This window comes from Manacus candei, unplaced genomic scaffold (genome assembly GCF_025592945.1).
Source record: "Manacus candei isolate 608988 ecotype Guabito, Panama unplaced genomic scaffold, ASM2559294v1 h1tg000035l, whole genome shotgun sequence".
Lineage (NCBI taxonomy): Eukaryota > Metazoa > Chordata > Aves > Passeriformes > Pipridae > Manacus > Manacus candei.
This window is the reverse complement of record NW_026138083.1, coordinates 10161650-10182722: the sequence shown is the minus strand read 5'-3', so window position 1 is coordinate 10182722 and position 21073 is coordinate 10161650. Positions and strand designations below refer to the sequence as shown.

The 21073-nt window shown below is 39.9% G+C and overlaps 1 protein-coding gene across 1 annotated transcript in view; it reads right to left on the bottom strand.

The window, feature by feature from the left end:
• The window catches only part of MRPS5 (mitochondrial ribosomal protein S5), a 43437-nt gene extending 22683 nt beyond the window's left edge, over positions 1-20754 (bottom strand). Inside the window, exons 1-5 of the mRNA XM_051793116.1 lie at positions 20646-20754; positions 14726-14863; positions 6996-7121; positions 6476-6709; positions 1487-1521 (exon numbers count right to left, since the gene is read on the bottom strand). Of these exons, the coding sequence (XP_051649076.1) occupies positions 1487-1521; positions 6476-6709; positions 6996-7121; positions 14726-14863; positions 20646-20712 (600 nt within the window). The 5' untranslated portion in view covers positions 20713-20754. The remainder of the gene's footprint in view (positions 1-1486; positions 1522-6475; positions 6710-6995; positions 7122-14725; positions 14864-20645) is intronic.
• Between the last annotated feature and the right edge of the window lie 319 nt (positions 20755-21073).

Sequence of the window (21073 nt, the reverse complement as noted above, 5' to 3'; positions counted from 1 at the left end):
AGACATAAGTTCTGGAGAGAAAAATCAGTGTTTGCTTAGAGGTGTGCAGTGAATAAGAAAGTTGTTTCAAAGAGATGAAAATCTGAATATGAGATTTTAATATTTCCACAATGCAAACTCTTGACACAGAATAAGTGCATTCAATAATTAGGAACATGTTATTTCTTCTTAGTTTTGTCACATAAATGATTTAAAAAGGATTGAAGGAAAATCTGCTGTTCCAACAGTATATGACAGTGCATGGTAGTGGACAGACAGAATGTGATCCCTTCCAAAAAGGACATGACTAGTGAACTTGGTGGTGGAACACAAGACGGTTATCTCAGCTCTGAGTGAAACTAAAAGAAACTCAAACAAAGATGTTTTAAAGCAAGTACCTCATCTGGACACATGTGTAACAGTTAAGAGTTATACAGGCAATGTTTTGCAGAACTGTTTGGTAGTAAAGCTGTAGTAACGTGATAGTCATCTCTACTCACTTAAAACTGCACAAGTCAATGGACAGTCACTTTATTTTATAGTGATAAAAGGGTGTTAACATTCATATTAAACAAAGAGACCTGATCTGTCAGAATGGGTACTGATTCATGTTGATACCTTCGCTCTCAGATCATGGTCAGAAAGGACAGAAGCCTCCTTTACAAAGCAGCAGCTAGACTAGTCTAGTTTTTCAATAATAAAGTAGGTAAATATTAATTACAAATGAAGGTTTTGATAATAATCCTTAAAGGAACATAAATCTAATAGGCAATTTCACCTGTAGGTAAGTAAACAACAGAAGGTTACAGTAAATGGGGTTACATCAGGCTGGCAATCAGTCACTAGCAGGCTCAATTTTAGGGCCAGCACTCTTTAATGTTTTTATAAATGATTTGGATGCAGGATCATTAAATGTACATCAAATAAGTTTGCCAGTGATATGTTAGGAAAAGGTTCTTCATTGAGAGTGTATTCAGTCACTGGAACAGGCTTCCCACAGAAGTGGTCATGGCACCAAGCCTGCCAGAGCTCAAGGAGCATCTGGACGATGCTCTTAGTGAATGGTTTAGTTTTACCTTGTCCTGTGAAAAACCGGGAGTTAGACTAACTGATCCTTGACAAAAAGGCCTTAGGAATTCATTTAATTTAACTAGCAGAGTTATACAACTTCCTAATTGTAGTTTTGTCTGAAAAATAACCCAATCACTTTACTAGTTTCCCTACTGTAGCTGTATGCGAATAATTTTAATGTGAAAACTGTATCTGCAGGCATTTGCCATTTTACAGTTACACAAAATTACCTCTGAATAAGCTATTATTTGCTCAACAGAGAAAACAAGGCCCCAGTGGACAGAATGACAAGAGTATGTAATGCAGCTGAAACAGGATACCAGACTAAATCCTACTGCTATAACACTGACTTAACAAAGAATTGTTAAATAATTGCAAGGTCAATATAAAATATTGATAATTCTTTAAAGTCCTTGAAAAGATCTGCAATGCTTACCTCAATGACTCTTGCTTCAAAATCTTCAAAAGTTTCTGTTGGGAGAAAAACAGGGTGTTACATTTCCTTGTGTTACCTCCCTGTGACCACATCTCCCTGAAGCTGGTATAACTTAAAAAAGACAAACTTTTATGTAACTGTAATTTATAAAGTAATCTCACCAGTAAGTAGAAAAGGTAAGATAAAAATAATTTGAACAAGCATATCTAAAGTGAGCTTTATTAGTTGTTTCCTTCTAAAAAGGTTTTTTTACTTGACTCTGTTCAGTCTTTTAGAGCAAATTCTGTGAAAAAACAGCATACACCTCTTATTTGTAAAGCATATTTTTTGCCATTTCTTCAGTAAAATCAGGTTATGTGAAGGCAACTAGCTCTAAAAAATAATAAATCCTGTTAAGATAACCTCTCAGAAACTGTAATACTACTTGCTACAATTACAATTCAGCTCCTGTTAGAATGAAGAGATTACCATCATTAAATATGTTAGTTGTGCTCTACTGGGGACCCCAGTCTCCAATTGCAATCAATATTTCAGCTTTTAAAGTACCATCCATGCAGGGAAGTAAGATGGAACAGCCTCCCAAGTCTGCAGAACTTAAATAACCAGAGTAGCAGAGAGGAAGAAAAATACATTTTTTTTTAATGTGAAGCAAGACATACAAATTTAACTGCTTTGCTTGGACATCACACAGAAAGCAAAGTTTTCCTTAGAATATGTTGAATACTTTGATTACAAGCTAAACTATACATCCTCTCCACATTCAATCTGAAACTTTCTTTTGGAAATCACTTTAACCCCCCACTTACATTGAAGCATTTTTGTTAAATTGTATCTGATATTCTTCCTAATTCTTTCCAATCGCAGCAACACTATGAAAAATATCTATCCACAGTGTGTTATAAAAAGAGAATGCTTTGAGTTTTCACTAGCTGGCAGTAGACTTGCCTTCTTGTCTAAATACTGCTCTAAAACTGCAAATTACCCCCAAATTTCACACATACTGAGCAAAGGCTGTAAATTGTTAAAATCACCAAATGGGTCACTTCCTTTATAACCAAAGTATTACCCAATATTCTTCTTGATATTTTGAAGCTTGTATTAGACAATCAATCAATCCCTTTGATTCAAAGAAATCTGGGGTTTGGACTAGATGACCTTTAAAAAGTCCTTTCCAACACAACCTATTCCTTGATTCTATGATTTTATGAAATTGCAAGTACTTCTTGATACACGCTTTTATGAAATTCCAGGAAAAGGAAGAAAAGGATAAAATCAAACAATACATAACCACTTCAAATAACCAAGCATAACCTAGCCAGACTTTGTTTTTAATTCTCTTTCAAATCTGCCTGAAAAAAGCCTTTGCCACCAAAGACAATTATTGCATAATTTATTTTGTCTATTAGCAATTAAAGTGTTTTGCATTGTAAAAAAAAATGATCACTTCTATGTTTTATGTTCAAATCTTTTCACCACAGTGGTAATGAAACACTGAGCACGTTCAGGTGAATGTTAAATATTCAGCTCTAAGTGGTGAACATACCCTGTTCACTACACAGAAAGTGAGTTTCTGCTCTGCCATTGTAAGGGCAAAGAAGTAAAACGTTTTTCAAATGTCTTACAACATTTTAGGGAAGCAAAGAGCAAGCAAAGAGCTTTGGGTGTGACATGGGCATCTACGTGTACTACCTCCAGACAAGTCAAATGAGAGAGCACAAAACCAGGCAAAATGCAGCCCAGTCAGACCTTATTCACAGGTCATCACACAGTGCAAGAAAAGTCAGCAAGTTAGGCTTGGCTTTCAGCAGTCCCATCAGCATTTCTCAATACCCATTTTACAGAAGCAGGCAAGAACGCATCAAACAACGGACACTGCCAAAAAGATGCTGTTTTCTCTGAGTTTCTGTTTCAAAACCTGATTACCACATCTAAATATAAATTGCAATTATATTTGTTTCCTTTTAAGCAATTGAGAACATACTTAAAATTTATGTATACATTTCCCACAAGAATCCTGTTATCAGTTTGGTTGTGGAAATGTACTGACTTTGAAAACAGTGGACAGTGGAGTAAATTGCAACATCTTGGTGTAAGAAGCAGAATAGATAAGAGATCCTTACAAACTCCTGCTTTTCCAACTTATCTCATTAACAAGAGCATTTCAGTATAACACAGAAGACCAGTGCCAATTTGAGCAGTTAATACTTCTTTTATTTGGTGTAGTTACAGTGAGATTCTGGAGAAAAGCTAATAAATGTATAAGAGTATAGAACTGGGAATTCAGTCCTTCACCAAACACTGCTTTATCATTTACACATAACCTCCAAGATGATTATAAACATGATCATCTTGGCACCATTTTAGAGATCTGTTAGTCTACACCAAGTAGACTTTTAGCTCACAGCAGAGGATATGAAAGCCAACAGGCACTCTGTTCCCTCTCTGAAGCCTCTTCAGTTGCAAAAAAACATTGTAAACTTGTGAGAAATACAGTTTTATTTCTAAGTGAAAAACACTTTTCTTTCCCTACTCCTAGCTAGCACAATAAGTAAAGGTGTAGTGGAAGAAGAATCTCCTGAAAGAATTTAGCATATACAATCAGAATATGTCCCCCAGTGTTTTTCTATAACACACCGGTCATTTTCAACCAAATTTGTCAGAAGTTGAAGGCTAACAACATTGAGGTTTCAACAAACCTCTTGCACCTGTTTTCACTATAAAATACAAATGCTGATAGGGGAAAGCTGTATCGTATACTTAAGCTCCATCTGTTCTAGAGAATCTAATACCAGAATACTAGGAAGAGCTGAACTGCAGAATCTCAATCAGAACACATTTTTGCTTAGACAGCAGGAATCCAGTCATGCCATTGCCTCAGGTCAAAAGGATTCACTGGGTTTGGCAGTTTCAGGTCTGTTCCTCCTGTCACGTTGACTGTGCTTTGCATACAGCCAATGTCCCAATTTCTCTGCAAAATCATTAATTCTCTGAATAAAAAGACGCTGAAATAACTGTGGGGACCTGAAAATCCCCAATATTTTTAACAGATTGAAAGGGAATTGGTATATACTAATCAGGAACTGCTTTTTTCTCATGCACATTTATAATACAAGCTGACAATTTCATTTTCCTATTTTGATTGCAGTACCCTTTCCTCTTTTTGGCAGAACTTGACCTGACTAGAACAGCTTCCACGCAGCCAACTTTAATGCAAGTAATCTACATCAATAGTATCAGCCAAAAGCAAAATCAAGGAAAACACCAGAAGGCAAAATTCATAAATGCATAAACGTTGTTTGCAACAGCTGTCACTTCTTTTAGTGGAATAAACTATACACAGTCTTGTGTTCGCAGTATGGAACTAGAACCATGACATTTTCGTGACTTGCTATATATATTCCACCACTGACTTATGGGGAATTTGGAACAATTAATTAATTTCTCGGATTTTCTATTTTTACATTGAACGGTTCGGTGACAGCCCGCCAAGTCCATTGTCACATCACTGTCTTCCATGGAATATCTGCTTTCAAGGTAACAGAATGAAATGCAGGGAAGTAAATACAGGAAATCTTTCAGTTGTAGACTGCAGTATTATGTTGATATTAAAATGGAACGAATTGCTCGTAAAATTGAAGACAAGCAGAAAATATTCAAAGAGATTGGTGGGGAAGACCTCCTTAATTCCCAAGGTAAATCTGAGGGAAGCAGTGTATCTCAGACTCTATAGCAACAGACACCACAGACTCATGTATGAAGGAATGGAACAGAGAAGCAGCAGAGAGAAACAATGGCGTGAATTTTTAAAGCAGAAAGCTACAAAAATGCCACGGTGACTTCAATCCACATGCACAAAGGCACGAGATCACACTGGAAAGACAATGCTCTAACCACCCCGTGACTCGGTTCAAAGCACGTCAGGGTTTTTAATTAGCGCCCAGTAGAATGTAAACAGAAAACATTCACAGGCAGAAAGAAATTAGTTAACAAAGCACCAGGCAGGCTGCGGAGCACAGGTGACTGCAAGATGATCAGACAAGATAACTGTGATTCCATGCAAGTAATTTTCCATTTATGTTGACTTGCTGCAACGTAAGTTCCAAGGTGCAAGCTTGCACTGGGAGAACATATTCCTGGGCAAAGAGAGCTCTGAAAACATGAACAAGCTTAACACCTCAAACAACTGCAACAAGCCTGAAACAATAGTGCTAGAAAACATCAACTGACTGTCTTAGCTCATCTTGCTAAAAAAGCCTACAGAGAGACATCAGTAAGCATACAAGTTCTGCAATAAAAACTCAGCCCCACGGGAGTTAACAAGTCTTTTTTATGTTTAGTGTAAAAAGATCAGGCTTCTAAATGTTAAAACGACTACAGAATTTAGAGTAGTTTAAATAACAGCATTATAAAAAAAGTCTCCTCTCTGCTCTATGTAAAGAAGCTCTAGTTTCACTATGGCATTTAACCACTGGAGAAATAAATAAATAAATTTTGTAGTTATAATAGTTACTATTGTAGTTATTTATTATAGCTTCTTCTAAAAGCTACATTCAAACTACACAATCTTTAACCATATTTCATTATTTGAACTAGAATCAAAAAAAAAAAGCCTGATTTATCCCACAGGATCCTTTAAGAAACTATTAAAAAACCACAGCTACATTTCATACTCAGTACAATTGATGTTGAACACAGAAAAATATTTCCATAGTTCAAGACTCCTGTAACAGTCTATGACATAATACAGTATTCTGTAATACAGCATAACATCATACAGTCTATAACATACTACCACAGTGAAACTAAGAAGTGTTTTAACAAATTTCACTTGTGTTAACCTGTTCCTTGATTTAGCTTACTTATGTATGGGCATATAAAAGAGAAGTACAAAACTGATTTTCAATCACAGGAAAAGCCTGGATCTCACTTTCTCCAAGCCCCTTATCAGAAAGGTTAAGTAAAAGGAAGACAGATAATTGGTTTTCTTACCTCCATTAGGACCTGGGTCAGGAGGATCCAGAAGGACACCTCCCCAACACCTTCCACTCCATCCTCCCTCTCTTTTAACTTTTATTTTTCTTTTCTTCTCCCAGGTATCTCTCTGCTGAACAATTTCAGCCTGAATTCTGTCTCTTTCTTCTTTTTTTCGTTGAGTAACTGCCTGGACTTTCCCAGTTTGTATCACAGGAGCATTAAGACCAGGCCAGAGGAAACCCGAACGTCCTTAAAAATAACAGAGAATAATTATGTTTTATTCCAAATTAAGACTGAAACTCTGCACTCTGGGAAAAAGTAACAAAATGGTAAATTCTCGCATATTTCAAGTACATTTTATGATGCAGAATTTATAACATTAAATAATCATATAAAGATTTTTTGTTTAAAGGTAAAAATATCTCAAGCAGTTCTGATACCACAGAAAGGAACAGAAATTTGTCAATTTATTAAATCAAGAAACACTACACACAAAAAGGTCAAGATGTCTTCAGCTCCTTATTTGTGAATCTACCTTCACCAATCTCCTGGCCTCTGTTGAGATTCTTCCTCAGCTTTTTCTTCCTTCTCTTTCCTCTTCCTTTCTTTACTCCTGCACCAGTCTCTGCCAAAGCTCCTTTCCATAGCTGTTCAGCTGTCGCTGAAATAAAAAAATCTTCCATAAGTAATGTACAAGTACAGCTTACATTGGAAACCAAAGCTGAACAAAAAGTACCCCAAACTTCAAATTTGCTTGATCTTTGCTTTACTGGAACTTAAACTGTAGGATTACTGCTGTGCTACCAAAGTAATTTCCTACTATATGCATAGGTATTTGATGCAAAGATGTGCCTCTGCTCCTGACAATCCTGCGATCAGACAGGCCCACAGCCAAATGCACTTTTTTTACATGGATTTTCGACATTGATTTAAAGGTAAATATTCCTAACAAGTAACCAGTAAGGTCATTAAAAGAAGGTCATTCATTAGTAACTCAAGAGCAGCAATACCTGGAAGCACTTATCCAAGGACAACGATCAATGACAATCAGCTTGAATCAGCCCTAAAAATATCCAGGGGTAAGCCTGCTTTAAAAAGCCACAAAGCACAGAAAGTTAACCAAAACATAAATCTGCTGCTGTTCTCATGTTCTGAAAATACAACATCCCCCTTATTGTCTTATTTATACAAAATGCAAAACGAATGTAAGGCAGAAGGAATGTAAAACACTTCAAAGAGCCTCATCACAGAGCTCAGGCTTTGGTCAGGCCTCCTCACACAGCGGCCGTGTACAGGACCGTGTGCTGTCTCAGTGTTTCACCCAACACGAGAGCATGACTTAGGAAGCGTGTATTTAGTAGTTAACTTCAAACTACTATTCACCCAGCTGATGGAAATGCAGGACACCATGGGAACTTAGACAAAGTACACCAAAAGGAAGCTGATGATGTGAAAAGACACCACAGATGATTATTTCACAGAATCACAGAATGGGTCAGGCTGGAAGGGACCACAGTGGGTCATCTGGCCCAACCTCCCTGCTCAAGCAGGGTCATCCCAGAGCACATTGCACAGGATTGTGTCCAAACGGTTCTTGAATATCTTCAGTGAGGGAGACACCAGAACCTCTCTGGACAATCTGTTCCAGTACACAGTCACTGCACAGTAAAGAAGTTCTTCCTCATGTTCAGGTGGAACTTCCTGTGCATCAGTTTTTGCCCATTCCTCTTGTCCTGTTGTCTGGCACCACCAAGCAGAGCCTGGCTCCATCCTCTTGGCATCCTGCCTTCAGACACTGATAGACATTGATGGGGTCCCCTCTCAGTCATCTCTTCTTGAGACTGAACAGGCTCAAGTCCCTCAGCCTGTCCTCATATGAGGGATGCTCTAGTTCCTTGATCAACTCCTGCTCCAGGAGTTCCTTGTCTTTCTTGTCCCGAGGAGCCCAGAACTGGACACAGCACTCCAGATGTGGCCTGACCAGAGGGGCAGGATCACCTCCCTCGACCTGCTGGCAACGCTCTTCCTAATGCACTCCGGGATACGACTGGCATTCTTGGCCACGAGGGCACTGCTGGCTCATGGACAGCTTGTTGTCCACCAGGACTCCCAGGTCCTTATCCCTAGAGCTGTCTTCCAGCAGGACGGCCTCCAGCCTGTACTGGTGCTTGGAGTTATTCCTCCCCAGGAGCAGGACCCTGCACTTGCCCTTGTTGAATTTCAGGCAGTTCTGCTCTGCCCATCTCTCCAACCTGTCACGGTCCTTCTGAAGGGCTGCACAGCCCCTTGGGGGATTGACCACTCCTTCCAGCTTTGTGTCATCAGCAGACTTGCTGAGGAGGCATCTGGCCCTTCATCCAAGTCACTGATGAATAAGTTAAACAATATTGGGCCCAGTATAGAACCTTGGGGGACACCACTACTGACAGGTCTCCAACTAGACCCTGTGCCACTGATTATGACTCTCTGGGATCTGCCATTCAGCCAGTTCTCAACCTCACTGTGCACTCATCCAACCCACACTTGTTCAGTTTCCTATGGGGATGCTGTGAGAGACAGTATGGAAAGTCTGGTTGAAGTTGGGGTAGACAATACACACTGCTCTCCCTTCATCCATCCGGGTAGTTGTTTCATCATAGAAGGCAATTAGGCTGGTAATTTTTCATTCTGTTAGTCCAGACAAGAAGGTTTTCACCACAGAATACAGAAGTGTCACCATTGTTCTATTTGCAGATTAATGCTGTTACGTGTTTAACCTGGGGGAAATGTTACTATGACAGTTTAAATCTTGTCTTCTCTGATCTGTGTATTTAAAAGTAAAAAAAAAAAAAAAAAAAAAAAAAAAAAGGCAGTAAACACTTTTAACCAGAGGAATTAAAGTAACCACGCTCAAATTGCTGCAGTTTCCCATCAGCAGTTCATTCTTGTTCAATTAGTGCACTTGGGAGATCCTGTCCCACAGACTGGCAAATGCATTGGAACTGGAAAAGCTTTGCTATGCTGACAACATGGGGAGGTGTCAACAGGAGCTATCCAGGATGCCCAAAGGTACCACTAAGTGCCCAGGTTCATTTTTGTATTGACTAAGTTTGTTTAAGGTGTCAAGGTGGCCCTTCCAAGGGTATGATGAACACCTTTTCACTCAAAAATCCTTTTCAAAGTGGAAGCACAACTGACTCCTTTTTGAGAATCCAAAGCTCAGTACACCAGAAAGCAAGTACACACAACTCTGCAAGTCAAGAAGCTACAAAACAGTATTCCTTCATGACAGCCAAGAGCAGTATGGCCTCCAAAGTCACTACATACCCAAGTAACATACTGTACAAATAGTACAACTAGGCAAAATATTTAATACAGATTTCAGTTGTATTGCAGACAAGTGAAAATCTGTGTATTATAGACAAGTAGAAATGCCCATGGATAACAGCAATGTTTATCACACTTCTTATATGCTGTGAGGCAAGAGTTGAATTTGCTCCTGGTAGGCTTTAGCTCTCAAAAAAAGAATTTTTTGTCCTTTTTGAGAATTACATGCCCTTTTTGAGACATTCAAGTGAAACCTAATGTCCAGAGGTTTATAAGTAAAAAAAAAAAATATCCCACAAACAGCAGCTGTATCAAATGGCTTGAAACCAGTGTCTGAAATGTCAGGCACTGAAAAACCTTCCAGCTGATTATGACTAACTGATGCATGAGCTAAATGCAGGGGATGGGAGGGGGAAGCCAACAAAAAAACCCACCAAAAACCCCAAAACTTATATAGAAAAGCATTACCTCCTTACCATCAATTTTTTTCAGGAAAAAAAGGTAAGGTAAGTAGGTAAGGCATGATTCAGTAATTCCACATTCTTAAGTGAACTATGTGACTGTTCCATGACGTGGAAGGCTGATCATCAATCCTGTTAAGCTTCTTAGCTTATTCAGAAAGCACTGTGTGACTAGCAATTATTTTTTTTTAAATTATAATCCTGCTAGCCTGGAAATATGGAAATACAATAAAGGTATTTACATTTTTCTTTGCAAGGTTATTTTTAAGCTGGAACAGTTCCCCAGTCTGCAGTTTGTGTGGCCTGACAAAGGGTCATAACAGCTACAAAGGAGGCTGCAGAGGGGCAGCAACAAGCGGTTGAGAGAAAAGAACAAGCTCTTGAGCTGGTAATACAATCAAAAAAAATTCTGCACTTCGAGCTGCACTCTAAATTCATTTACAATAAGATCACTTTAATTACAACAGAGGAAATTAGCAGAGGTCACAGAGTAAGGAGATTGCCTTGTACCAAAGGAGACTAGGCAATGCCAACAGATACAGCAAGAAGAGGTCAGACCGAGTCAAGTTTTGGCCTCAAGCACTGCACAAATTCTGACAAAATTAGAATCAGACGAAAACATCACATTTGGTACCAAAGTGCAGTTCATCTAATCAGTCTATAATAATATCATCATGTGTTCGGAAAGCAGCTGAATTTAATGAAACACATCAGAAGCCTACAGGCTACAGAGCTGAGTTCTTTATAAGATGGCAGATATCACACTGATTTTAAGACGAAGTGACAAGAATGGAATATGAAAGGGATAGGCTGTCATCAAGAAGATTACAATGGTGGGGACATTGCTTTTGACAGACAGACAACACAGCAATGGAGAAAAATAAAAATCTGACTATAAGAAAGGTCAATCTGACTTGGCAGCAAAGCACCAAGGTGATTAGAGAGCATATACATAGGCAGGAGAAACGTCTTGAAGTGGAGGAAATAACTCCAACCAGACGTGAGGATCACTGTACTGCTTTTCACATTTACAGAAATGTTCCAAAATGAAGACAGTACAGTAGATGTGCAGTCTCCTAGTGATTTATGGCCTTACTTTATTTTGCCTTTGTAAAATAGGATGCATGCAATGCATTCCTCGAGGGCTAAAATAGAAACCATCATAAAAGCCACGACACATTCCTAGTCAGTTACCAAAAAGCACATAGCTACTAAGGGGGGGGGGGAAGTGTCATATATAAGATTTTACTTAAGAAAGAGATCCATTACTGAATTTAGCTGAAAGCATGCTTTATGCCAGCTGATCACTACCAACCACTAAGAGAGTCTGTATGACATCACTCAATTTTGCTTAATGTACACAAAATATATTTGTAATATTTTGAAAAGGATTTGGGTTTGTGTCTTTTTATACTATCCCTGAATATCAGGAATAAGCCAAGTGTTCACTTCAGATTAATATTAGATCACACCTGAGTAATTCACAAGTACTACCAAAAGACTTGCTATAAACCATATCAGAAAACAGTACTGAAGCTAAAAGCAGGTTTCTTTTGTCTCCTGAAAGATGAGTTCCCAGTTTGCTTAGAATACAAAGAAAGACAAAGAGCAATAAGTTGGAAAACTGAAAGGAGTAAAAGGAGAAGAAAGAATCAATTTTGTAAAACAGCTAAGTAAGCAGTTGTATAATTGTAACTCCCCACATCCTTAATGCTAAACCAGCAAAACTCTTCTTACAATACTGATAATGACAAGAGGTAACTCAATAATTATTTATCTGCAATGTTCATGCTTAAAGAAAAATTCTTTAAAAACTGAAAAAATACGTATTTTTTTCATTCTGATCCTCAAGTTAGATTTAGCAGTCAAAATGAACAATTTAATCCAAAGAAAACTCACATAGGACTATGAAAACATGAAATGTAATTAAGGAGCAGCCTTTCAGGAATTGATGTTTCTGAGAAAGAACACAGAGAATTATACTAAGCACAACTGCTTCCAGTACTCAAAGCATCTAGAGATAAAAACACGTTACTAGAGTACAATTTTATATTGTTGGTCTAAATGATTCTCCCTTGATTGTTAAAATATGGTTTTATAACCTCTGAAAAATCATCATCTTCTTTATCCTGTATTCTAACCTAAGAGGAAACATCACCCAACAACAGAGAAATTAGGTTCTTCTTTTCAAGGCCAGGTTGGATGTGGCTCTGAGCAGCCTGGTCTAGTGGAAGGTGTCCCTGGCCACAGCAGTGGTGTTGGAATGAGATGATCTTTGAGGTCCCTTCCAACCCAAACCATTCAATGGTTCTGTGATTGCTTCCCAGGGGTAGTTAATGGAATTAATACTGTGAGTAGGAGAGCATAATTTTTATATAGCCCCAGTATCAAATAAAGTTCTTTATTCTCACATACAATTGGATACATAGGGGATGTTGAGAAAATTATGCTGGCTGGTTTAGATGACTGGGGTCAAAGATAACTCCCAGTGCTGGGAGACAGCCAAACCAATAAATGAAAACTGAACTGCTTCCCATAACGAGGATGGTGAAAAGGGGAAAGGAGGGAGGGACAGAAGCCTGGAATAAGAAGATCATTTTAAATTATTTCATTACAAACTCACTGAAATATGTCATAGGACAAGAATAAATCCCTGTGTATGTCTTTGTGTCAGAATTGGAGGAGACAACTATCTGGATAAGGCTCACAGATTGCCTAGGATAATTGCAATTCCTCCTATTTAAATGAATTCCTTCTATTTAAACCAGTTAAAATATTAAAAATAATAGTTATGTTGAAGGTATAGGTGACCCTACTAACGAGAGCATAGTATTATTTTTAGAAGTAGGATGAAAGATAAATAAGCATTCACTAACAAGATAGAAAAGTACAGTCACCTTTCTCAGTCACAAAGCACTGTCATTTGGTTGACATTTCATTTGAAAACTGTCACATAAAACGGTCATATCTGCATTTTAAATGTTACCACTTCTAAAGCAACTGCACTGCTAGAGGATATGAGTGATTTATACTGTTTGTATCTACTTCATTTGAATTCTGAAGATTTTATATTTTACCTCTGTTAGAGAAACTGTTCTTAGAATAACTGTACTTTGAAATATAAACCCCTCCGTCTCCTGAATCTCATGGCTACTATCTCTGCTGAACACCTAAAGGAGGTACGCTTTAATTTTTCCAGGTTGTTACATCTTATTAGATAAGCCAATAGTTTTCAGTAGTAAAAATAACTTGTTTAAAAATAACTTAATTTTATTAAGTCAAGCAGCACAGATGCCATCACAACAAATATTTTTTAATTCAGTCATTACCAAGACATCTGGAAAAATTTCTGGTAAAACAGAGCTCATCTAGAGTTTGTGAATATGAACATAAACCTAATTAAGGAAACAATCTAGCCTACAAATTGTAATCACATTGCAATCATCTGTGGTGCCTAAATTTAAGATAAACAAAATATCAACAGTGCTTAGCTTCTTACATATTCTTATCTTGTTATTGCTTGTCTAAATGAGTTTTTCCTGCAGGTGGCATCCTTAGAAAACCTTTACCATGCAGAGCTTGTGGTTCACACTGCAGCCTTTTGCAAGTCTTTGGAGACCTCTCCACCTTCAGTTATTTGACATCAGTCAACAGTGAAAATTTACTGGATAAGAGTAACAGACAGGCAGCATGACTGTTTAAACCCCATTTCATTAGCAAATGTAAAGAAAAAAAATACAGTATTCTGTCACTCAGATGTTGAGAATAGGAAGACACCACCAGTTCTGAAATCCTGATTTTGCAAAGCTCTTAAATTCTATGCATCATGAACATTCAAAGAACTTAGACTCTCAAATTGTTGCATTTATCTCCTCCAGAGATTCTGTCCTTACTATTCCTTCTATTCCCCTGTGGGTAGGATAAGGAACCACAAAGCAGGTGAGATGGCCCCTCAGTTATCTCACTTCACAGTCCTGAGCGCAAATTGAAACAGTCATCATTTCTCAATTTTGTTAAGCATGGGTGTAATTCCTTTCAGGACTGGAAGAAAATACTGCAGTTGACCAGACAATTAGCAGGACATTATCAACAGTTTTTGTTTAACACATTATTGCATTTCAGTTATTTCATTTTTGAGACAGCACAGCTTGAACTGTACATCTTGCCTGTGGCTTAAAAATAATTTAGAAAATAAACACACAAGTATATTCACAATGAAGGACTAGGAAAGAGGGGTAGGTGCTTCCCCCTTCCATCCAATGACATATATTAGATGGATTCACTGTGACATAAAACAAACCCTTGCTTGCTATTAAAAGATAATAAACTGACTTTGTGCATGCACTTCTGTCAATACCTCTAGTTGCAACTATAATTTTAGGAGATAGAAAAAAAGTTACTATGCATAGATTTTTATGACTGTGTCTCTCCAAAGCAGTATTTTCTTTTCTTCTTCTTTTTATTACAGTTAATAATTTTTATGCAATTCGACACTTACTTGTATTGAAGAAACTGCTTCTTCTGCATTGCTCAACTGTCACATTCCAGGGGGCAGAGATGGAACACCGTGTCTGGAAAGTCCATGCCAGGCTAGAATAGGAACAGCAACTCCCTTTCACTGGCACAGAGGCAAACCCTGAGAACAAAGACAGAAAGGTATTTAGATATGTATGACATTTTCTTCCTCAAAACATTATTTTCTGCAAATATATGCACCAGAAGAAAAACCAGTAATTTTCAAAGGGAATCAGACTCGAACCTTTTGTATTGAAGTGCAAAGCAGAATGTGGGGGAAATATACTGCAATAGAAAATGTCACAAGGAGCAGAAGGCTAGAAGACTTCTATGCCAGCAAAAAGTAGAAATATTGTCCTACCAGCAAAATGTGCAACAATGTTCCCGGACATAAAAGTGATAAATAAACACATCATAAAATCACATATGTGCTACGAAAACCACATCGGAAATGGGCCCAATAAACCTGCTCAATATCTTCATGAATGGCCTCAGTGGTGGGGTAGAGTGTGTACCCACAGCAAGTTTGCTGATGACACAACACTGAGAGGAGTGGAAATACACCAGAGGGCCCTGCTGACTCTTGACAGGCTGGAGAAATGGGCTGGAATCTCATGACATTCAACAAGAGCAAGTACAAAGCCCTGCACCTGGGGAGGAACCACATGCACCAACACATCCTGGGTGCTGAACAACTGGAAAGCAGCGTGGCAGAAAAGGGCTCGAGGGCTCCTGGTGGCTACCAAGTTGACCATGAGCCAGCCACGTATCCTTGCAGCAAAAGAGGCCAACAGCATCCTAGGCTGTGTTAGGACTGTTGCCAGTGGGTTGAGGGAGGAGATCCTTCCTCTCTAAGCAGTGCCAGTGAGACACACCTGGAGTACTGTGTCCAGTTCTCCCATTACAAGAGAGACTTGGACATAGTGGAGAATTGGACATTAGGAAGAGTTCTTCACTGGGACAGGCTCCCCACAGAAGTGGTCGCAGCACCAAGCCTGCCAGAGTTCAAAGAGTGTCTGGATGATGCTCTCAGTCACATGATTGTTTTAGGGAATCCTTTGAGGAGCAGAGAGTTGGACTCGACAATCATTACGGGTTTCTTCCAACTTCAGATATTCCACAAGAAAGTCAAGCAAAGGGTCACAGAGATGATTAGGGACTGGATCATTTCTCATTAAGAGGAGAGTCTGAGAGAGCTGGGAACATTTAGTGTGGAGAAAAGCAGGCTCAGGAGAGACCTCACCTATGTATATAAATATGTGAAGGGAGGGTAAAAAGTAGACTGAGCCAGGCTCTTCTCATTAGTGTCCAGTGACAGGACAAGATGGGTGTAATTTAAAACCAGAAAATTCCATATGAACATATGAAACTTTTTTTTCAATTCTCTACTGAACATAGTCCTGGGTAACTTACTCTACCTGATCCTGTTCTGTGCAGGGAGGGTGAACTAGATGATCTCCAAGCTTCCAACCTCTACTACTCTGTGATTCTGTGAATTTGTGAACTTACTCTGGCATTCTGAAGGGAGAATGTACCTTCTCCATGGCCCTCCAGATTTGATTATTACAAGGATAGCCAATTACACATGCTGTTATCATCTCCAGAAGAGATTTACTTTAGTTTATCAAGGTTCTGCAGATAATGCAGAAAGTTTGCTATTCCACTAGCCAAAGGAAGCATGTTATAACTGCTAAGGCTCAGGTGCTTACCTGCAACAAGGAAAGCAAGATATACTTTCATTTATTCACCAGTACAGAGAGCTTGTTCTTCGGAAGTAGGGAATCCATATTTTTCCTACTGAAATCATCAATCAATCCAAAAAGCGTGCATACTCAATGAACTAAAATGGGCTATACTCTCTAGAAATCAATTATTCAACATTATTCAGAAGATTACAATAAAAATTTAAAACAAAAATCTACTTCTTCCTAAACTACATTTAAATTCGCTTCAGCTAGATTTTAAAACCAGAAAATAAGCATGACTTTTGTCATGTTCTGTTACATGTCATGAACATGAACATGAATATGTCATGTTCAGTATCAATAAAACAACAATCTTTTTGGAAATCAGGACAATAGCTCCCTCTAGGCCAATAACAATCAGTTCAGTTAACTGGGGTAATGTAGCAGAAAGTTCTAAAAAATTCCTCTCAAAATAGTCTTAAAATGTAAATTTATCATCCTTTATATTCACCATTTTATTGCCCATTCCCTCAATCTTCAGTAACCCTGCAGGCAATAAAATTCTGACAGAATGGCTGGGGCACAGAAGTAAAAGTCAAATGTCAGAAAAAGAAGCAGCCAAATAAACACTCTTGTGATAGAAGAAGGTCAGAAGACCTGATCTTGGCTTCACTGCAACCAGTGACAAATCTCCTAGGATACAACCATTTGTAAAGTGAGAGCAATTCCTACTTCTAAGACTTGCAGTGAAAGAACTCACTTCTGAGCTGGCAATCAAAACTGCATGGCTAGGAAAGCCCACAGGAGCTGTGTTGACCATATTCTGCACACTGGGAGAAAAACTGTTTTTGGAGTCTGAATGGAAGCAGGACAAGAGGGTAGAGGAAGACATGGCAAAAAAACCCCACTCAAACCCACGTGATTCCCAAAGTCTAATACACTGAATGCTGGTATTTAATAAAGTATACCAACACACTTCTGTACACATACTGCTCCCAAGAGAATAGACACTTTGAAAGGAGAGCATTTTAAATCACAGCACACATATCTACCTGAGCTAAGCATGGAACACCAAAGTAACCAAATCAAAAAGAGTTAGAGGATCCCACCTGAAAAGACACAGATGATTTTAATAAATAATTTAGGAGCAGTTGAAGCCTTTTATTTTTCCTGGTCTACCTGCAAGAAATTATTTGGGTTTTTTAAGGATATACTTGTGACTAGACAGTGAAAATGTTTCCCTCCACTAGGGAAACACCACTGGCCTGTTTTCCAGCCCCTCCCCCAGATATTGAGGCTTTAATTGCAGTTTGGCTACAGAATGGGTATCACTTCATTACAGACTGCCCAGACGAAAAGAGATCTGAAATTCATTAACTACTTAGATTTAGGGGTTTTTTTAGGACTGGAGGCAAGGAAGTTTTTAGAGGACTGTAGAAGCTTAAAAAAACCTAGAGGACTTTATTTTGCTTTTTTAAGGTGGGGAAGAAGGAATATGCTCTACTGAAAGCAAAGAACATGCCTAGCTTCCAGGTGTTCTAACAGAAAGCTTTAATATACTTTTACCAATGTGATCTGGTCTTTATTCCCACTTCAGTAGTTTTCCATGGAAAACATACAGGCATTCATGTAGTTCATTATGACTTTGTCTGTAACTTAAGTGTATACAATCCACTTAGGCTGTGTAGAGGATTGGGAGACAGGTTCACCAAGATTTATTAGCAGGGTGCATTGCTGTTGGCACTCAGTGACTCTCCAGTGCTGCAAATGATGTTCCCCATAAGAATTTCCCATTTTCATCAAGATCCCTGTAAACTCCTCACTGGACACAGCAGGCTGGTTGGCTGTTAAGCAGTATGAACACATACCCTAATGAATCAAAAACCTATAATCCAGAAGAAAGCAAAGGGAAGAAGAGATTTTTTTTCTGCTCCTGCCAGTTGTTACCCAGCAGAGCTCACCAAACACTACTGGGATTCACAGCTGCAAGATCTTAAGGACAACAGCATGGGAACAAGGGGAAAATACTGTCCCAAAGGCTCTGCAACAGTGCCAGGGCTGCTGGAGTGAATGGGGACAGAGCTGCTGAAAGGCAGAGTGAAGTCAGAAATAGAGGGCACTTAGCAATAAAAAGGCTCAGGTACCCCATGGCATTACATCAACTATACCTACACCACCTCAAGTTTGTCCAAACCTCAGTAGCATTCAGTGCTTAAACACACTGTATAATGGAAAAAACTTAGAAATTTTATCTTAAGAGAGCATGCAAGTAAGAAAAAAAAATCTCAGAAGTAACTACAGAACTCAGAAAATGCCACTCAGCAGCAGTTTTCAGTTGTACAGTATTATTTCCCATATATCAAAAAACAATTTCCCCAATTTTCTAACCAAAATTTTAGAAGAACAGATCCAAAGTCAACTCTGATCTTCAGCAGAAAAAAACATATGTTTTCCCTTCCTCTTAAGTACACTTTAACCTTTTCTGGGAAAAAAAAAAACCACAAAACACATATGAATTTTGAAAAGCAACTGAAGAGGATTAGAAACCAGAAAGACATGCTTACAGAATTGGAGGAAACAAACTTAGATTCCTATCAACTAAAAATGTCCAGGATGACATAAGAGGAGAAAGGTAGAAAGCGTGGGAAGAAAACAATATATGAATTACAAAGCAAACCACTTCATTATCTTAAGGCACATGTTGCTGCCCATGTTACTCTGATAGATGACTGATACAGGTTTCCAAACGCTCAGCTGGCCTGCCTCAAACCCTACAACGAGTAAGACTTACATGCTTAAACTCCACTTATGTTATGAAGTACCTTTTTACTGCATGTTTACTATATATGAAGAAAATATGGAAACTGCTATGTAATGACAGCAGCAACCTTGTCCTCTGACGATGATGTGAGTGTAAAGCTTGTTATTTTATGTGGTATTTATCACATTTCCTATCCTAAAGAAGAATAACACATGCAAGAGCAACTAGGTTGACACTACCTAACAAAATGCAAGTTTTAGAAAAACCTGACATTTATTCAGTTTTGCTTAGATGCAAAACTGAATTCTTCTCTAGCTCTTGTAGGCCCCTGAGTGATTGAACTGACAAGGGAACACGTGCAGCTGTGGTGTGTTCTGACCCAGGCACTCACAGGGCAGCCCCCACTGGGCTGTTTGTTGGCTTTGAGTTCATCCCTGGCCTTTAAAATGCTGTGCCACAGCAACCACTGCTAAAGGGTCACAGATGCAGCTGTGCTCAACACACCCCAAGACTCTTTTTCTACACTGGAATTGATGCAGTGGAAGGAAAATCAGTGCAAGGGCTTATCAAACTCAAGTACACTTTGCCAATGACCAGCTGCCTCGGAATCATGGGAACGCTTCTGATCTCCCTGGTCCCACAGCAGCCCTGCAGTGTAGCCCCGGAGTACGGAGTATGAGGCAGCAGGGGCTGCTCTCACCTGGTCACACCTCAGATCCATAGGAAGGCAGCAGGGACACAGCAAACCCCCTGTCCGTGATGCCGTGCATGTACACAGATGGATGGATGGATGTGCACATGGATGTATGGATATGCACATGGATGGATGTACACATGGATGTATACATGTATGCATGGATATATGGACGTGTACACGGATGGACGTACAGATGTGCTCGTGGACAGATGTACTCATGGATGTATGTAGTACACACAGATGTACATATATGCACATGGATGGATGAATACATGGATATATGGATGTACACACGGATGTATATATGTACACATGTATATATGGATGTGTACGCGGATGGATGGATGGAAGGATGTGCACATGGATGGATGTACACACACATGGACTTATGAATGAGCATATGGATGAACGTGCACCTGGATAGATGGATATGCACATGAATGTGCACATGGATGGATGGATGTGCACATGGACATACGGATGTATGTACGGATATATGTATATGCATACGGATGTATGTATGGATATATGCGTGTACGCATGGACGGATGGATGTGCACACGCAACGCGCCCCCCTCGATCTGCGGGGCACCGCTCGGGGCCCGGCCTCCTGCGGTGACCGCCCGGACCGGGCGTTGCCAGGGGACACGGGCCCGCGGGCGGTAACTGCTGCCCTCCCCGCCGCCCCCCCAGCCCCGCGCTCCCCCGTCACCCCATCACCGCTCCATCCCGCCTGCAGCACACCGCGGCCCCCCGTCACCTCTCCATCCCGCCCGCAGCGCTCCCCGGGCACACGCCCGCCCGGCCGCCACCACCGCCGCCGCCATATTGGCGCCGCCGCCGCTCCCGGCAGTGTACCGGGGTGCCCCGCTCGCTGCCTGATGAGAAAGCGCGGCCGGCGGGAGCGTGGCTGGGGATAAACCGGGGCGGGGAGGCAAAAACAAGGGCAGGCGCTCGGCTGAAGCCTTACGGGAGCTCTCCCACCACCCCGGCCCCTTCCCGCGGGCACCTGCGCCGCAGTGATCCAGCAGGCAGGCGGCGAACAGCCCCGAAGGGAAAGCCCGGCGGCGGCTCCGCGCGAGCGACCCCGGAGCCGTCGGTGGGTTGTGCTGGAGCGGGGAGAGCTGGGAGGGCGGTTGTGTGAAAACTGCTTTTTCCTCAGTGGTCAGGGCACTACTGCGAGATTCT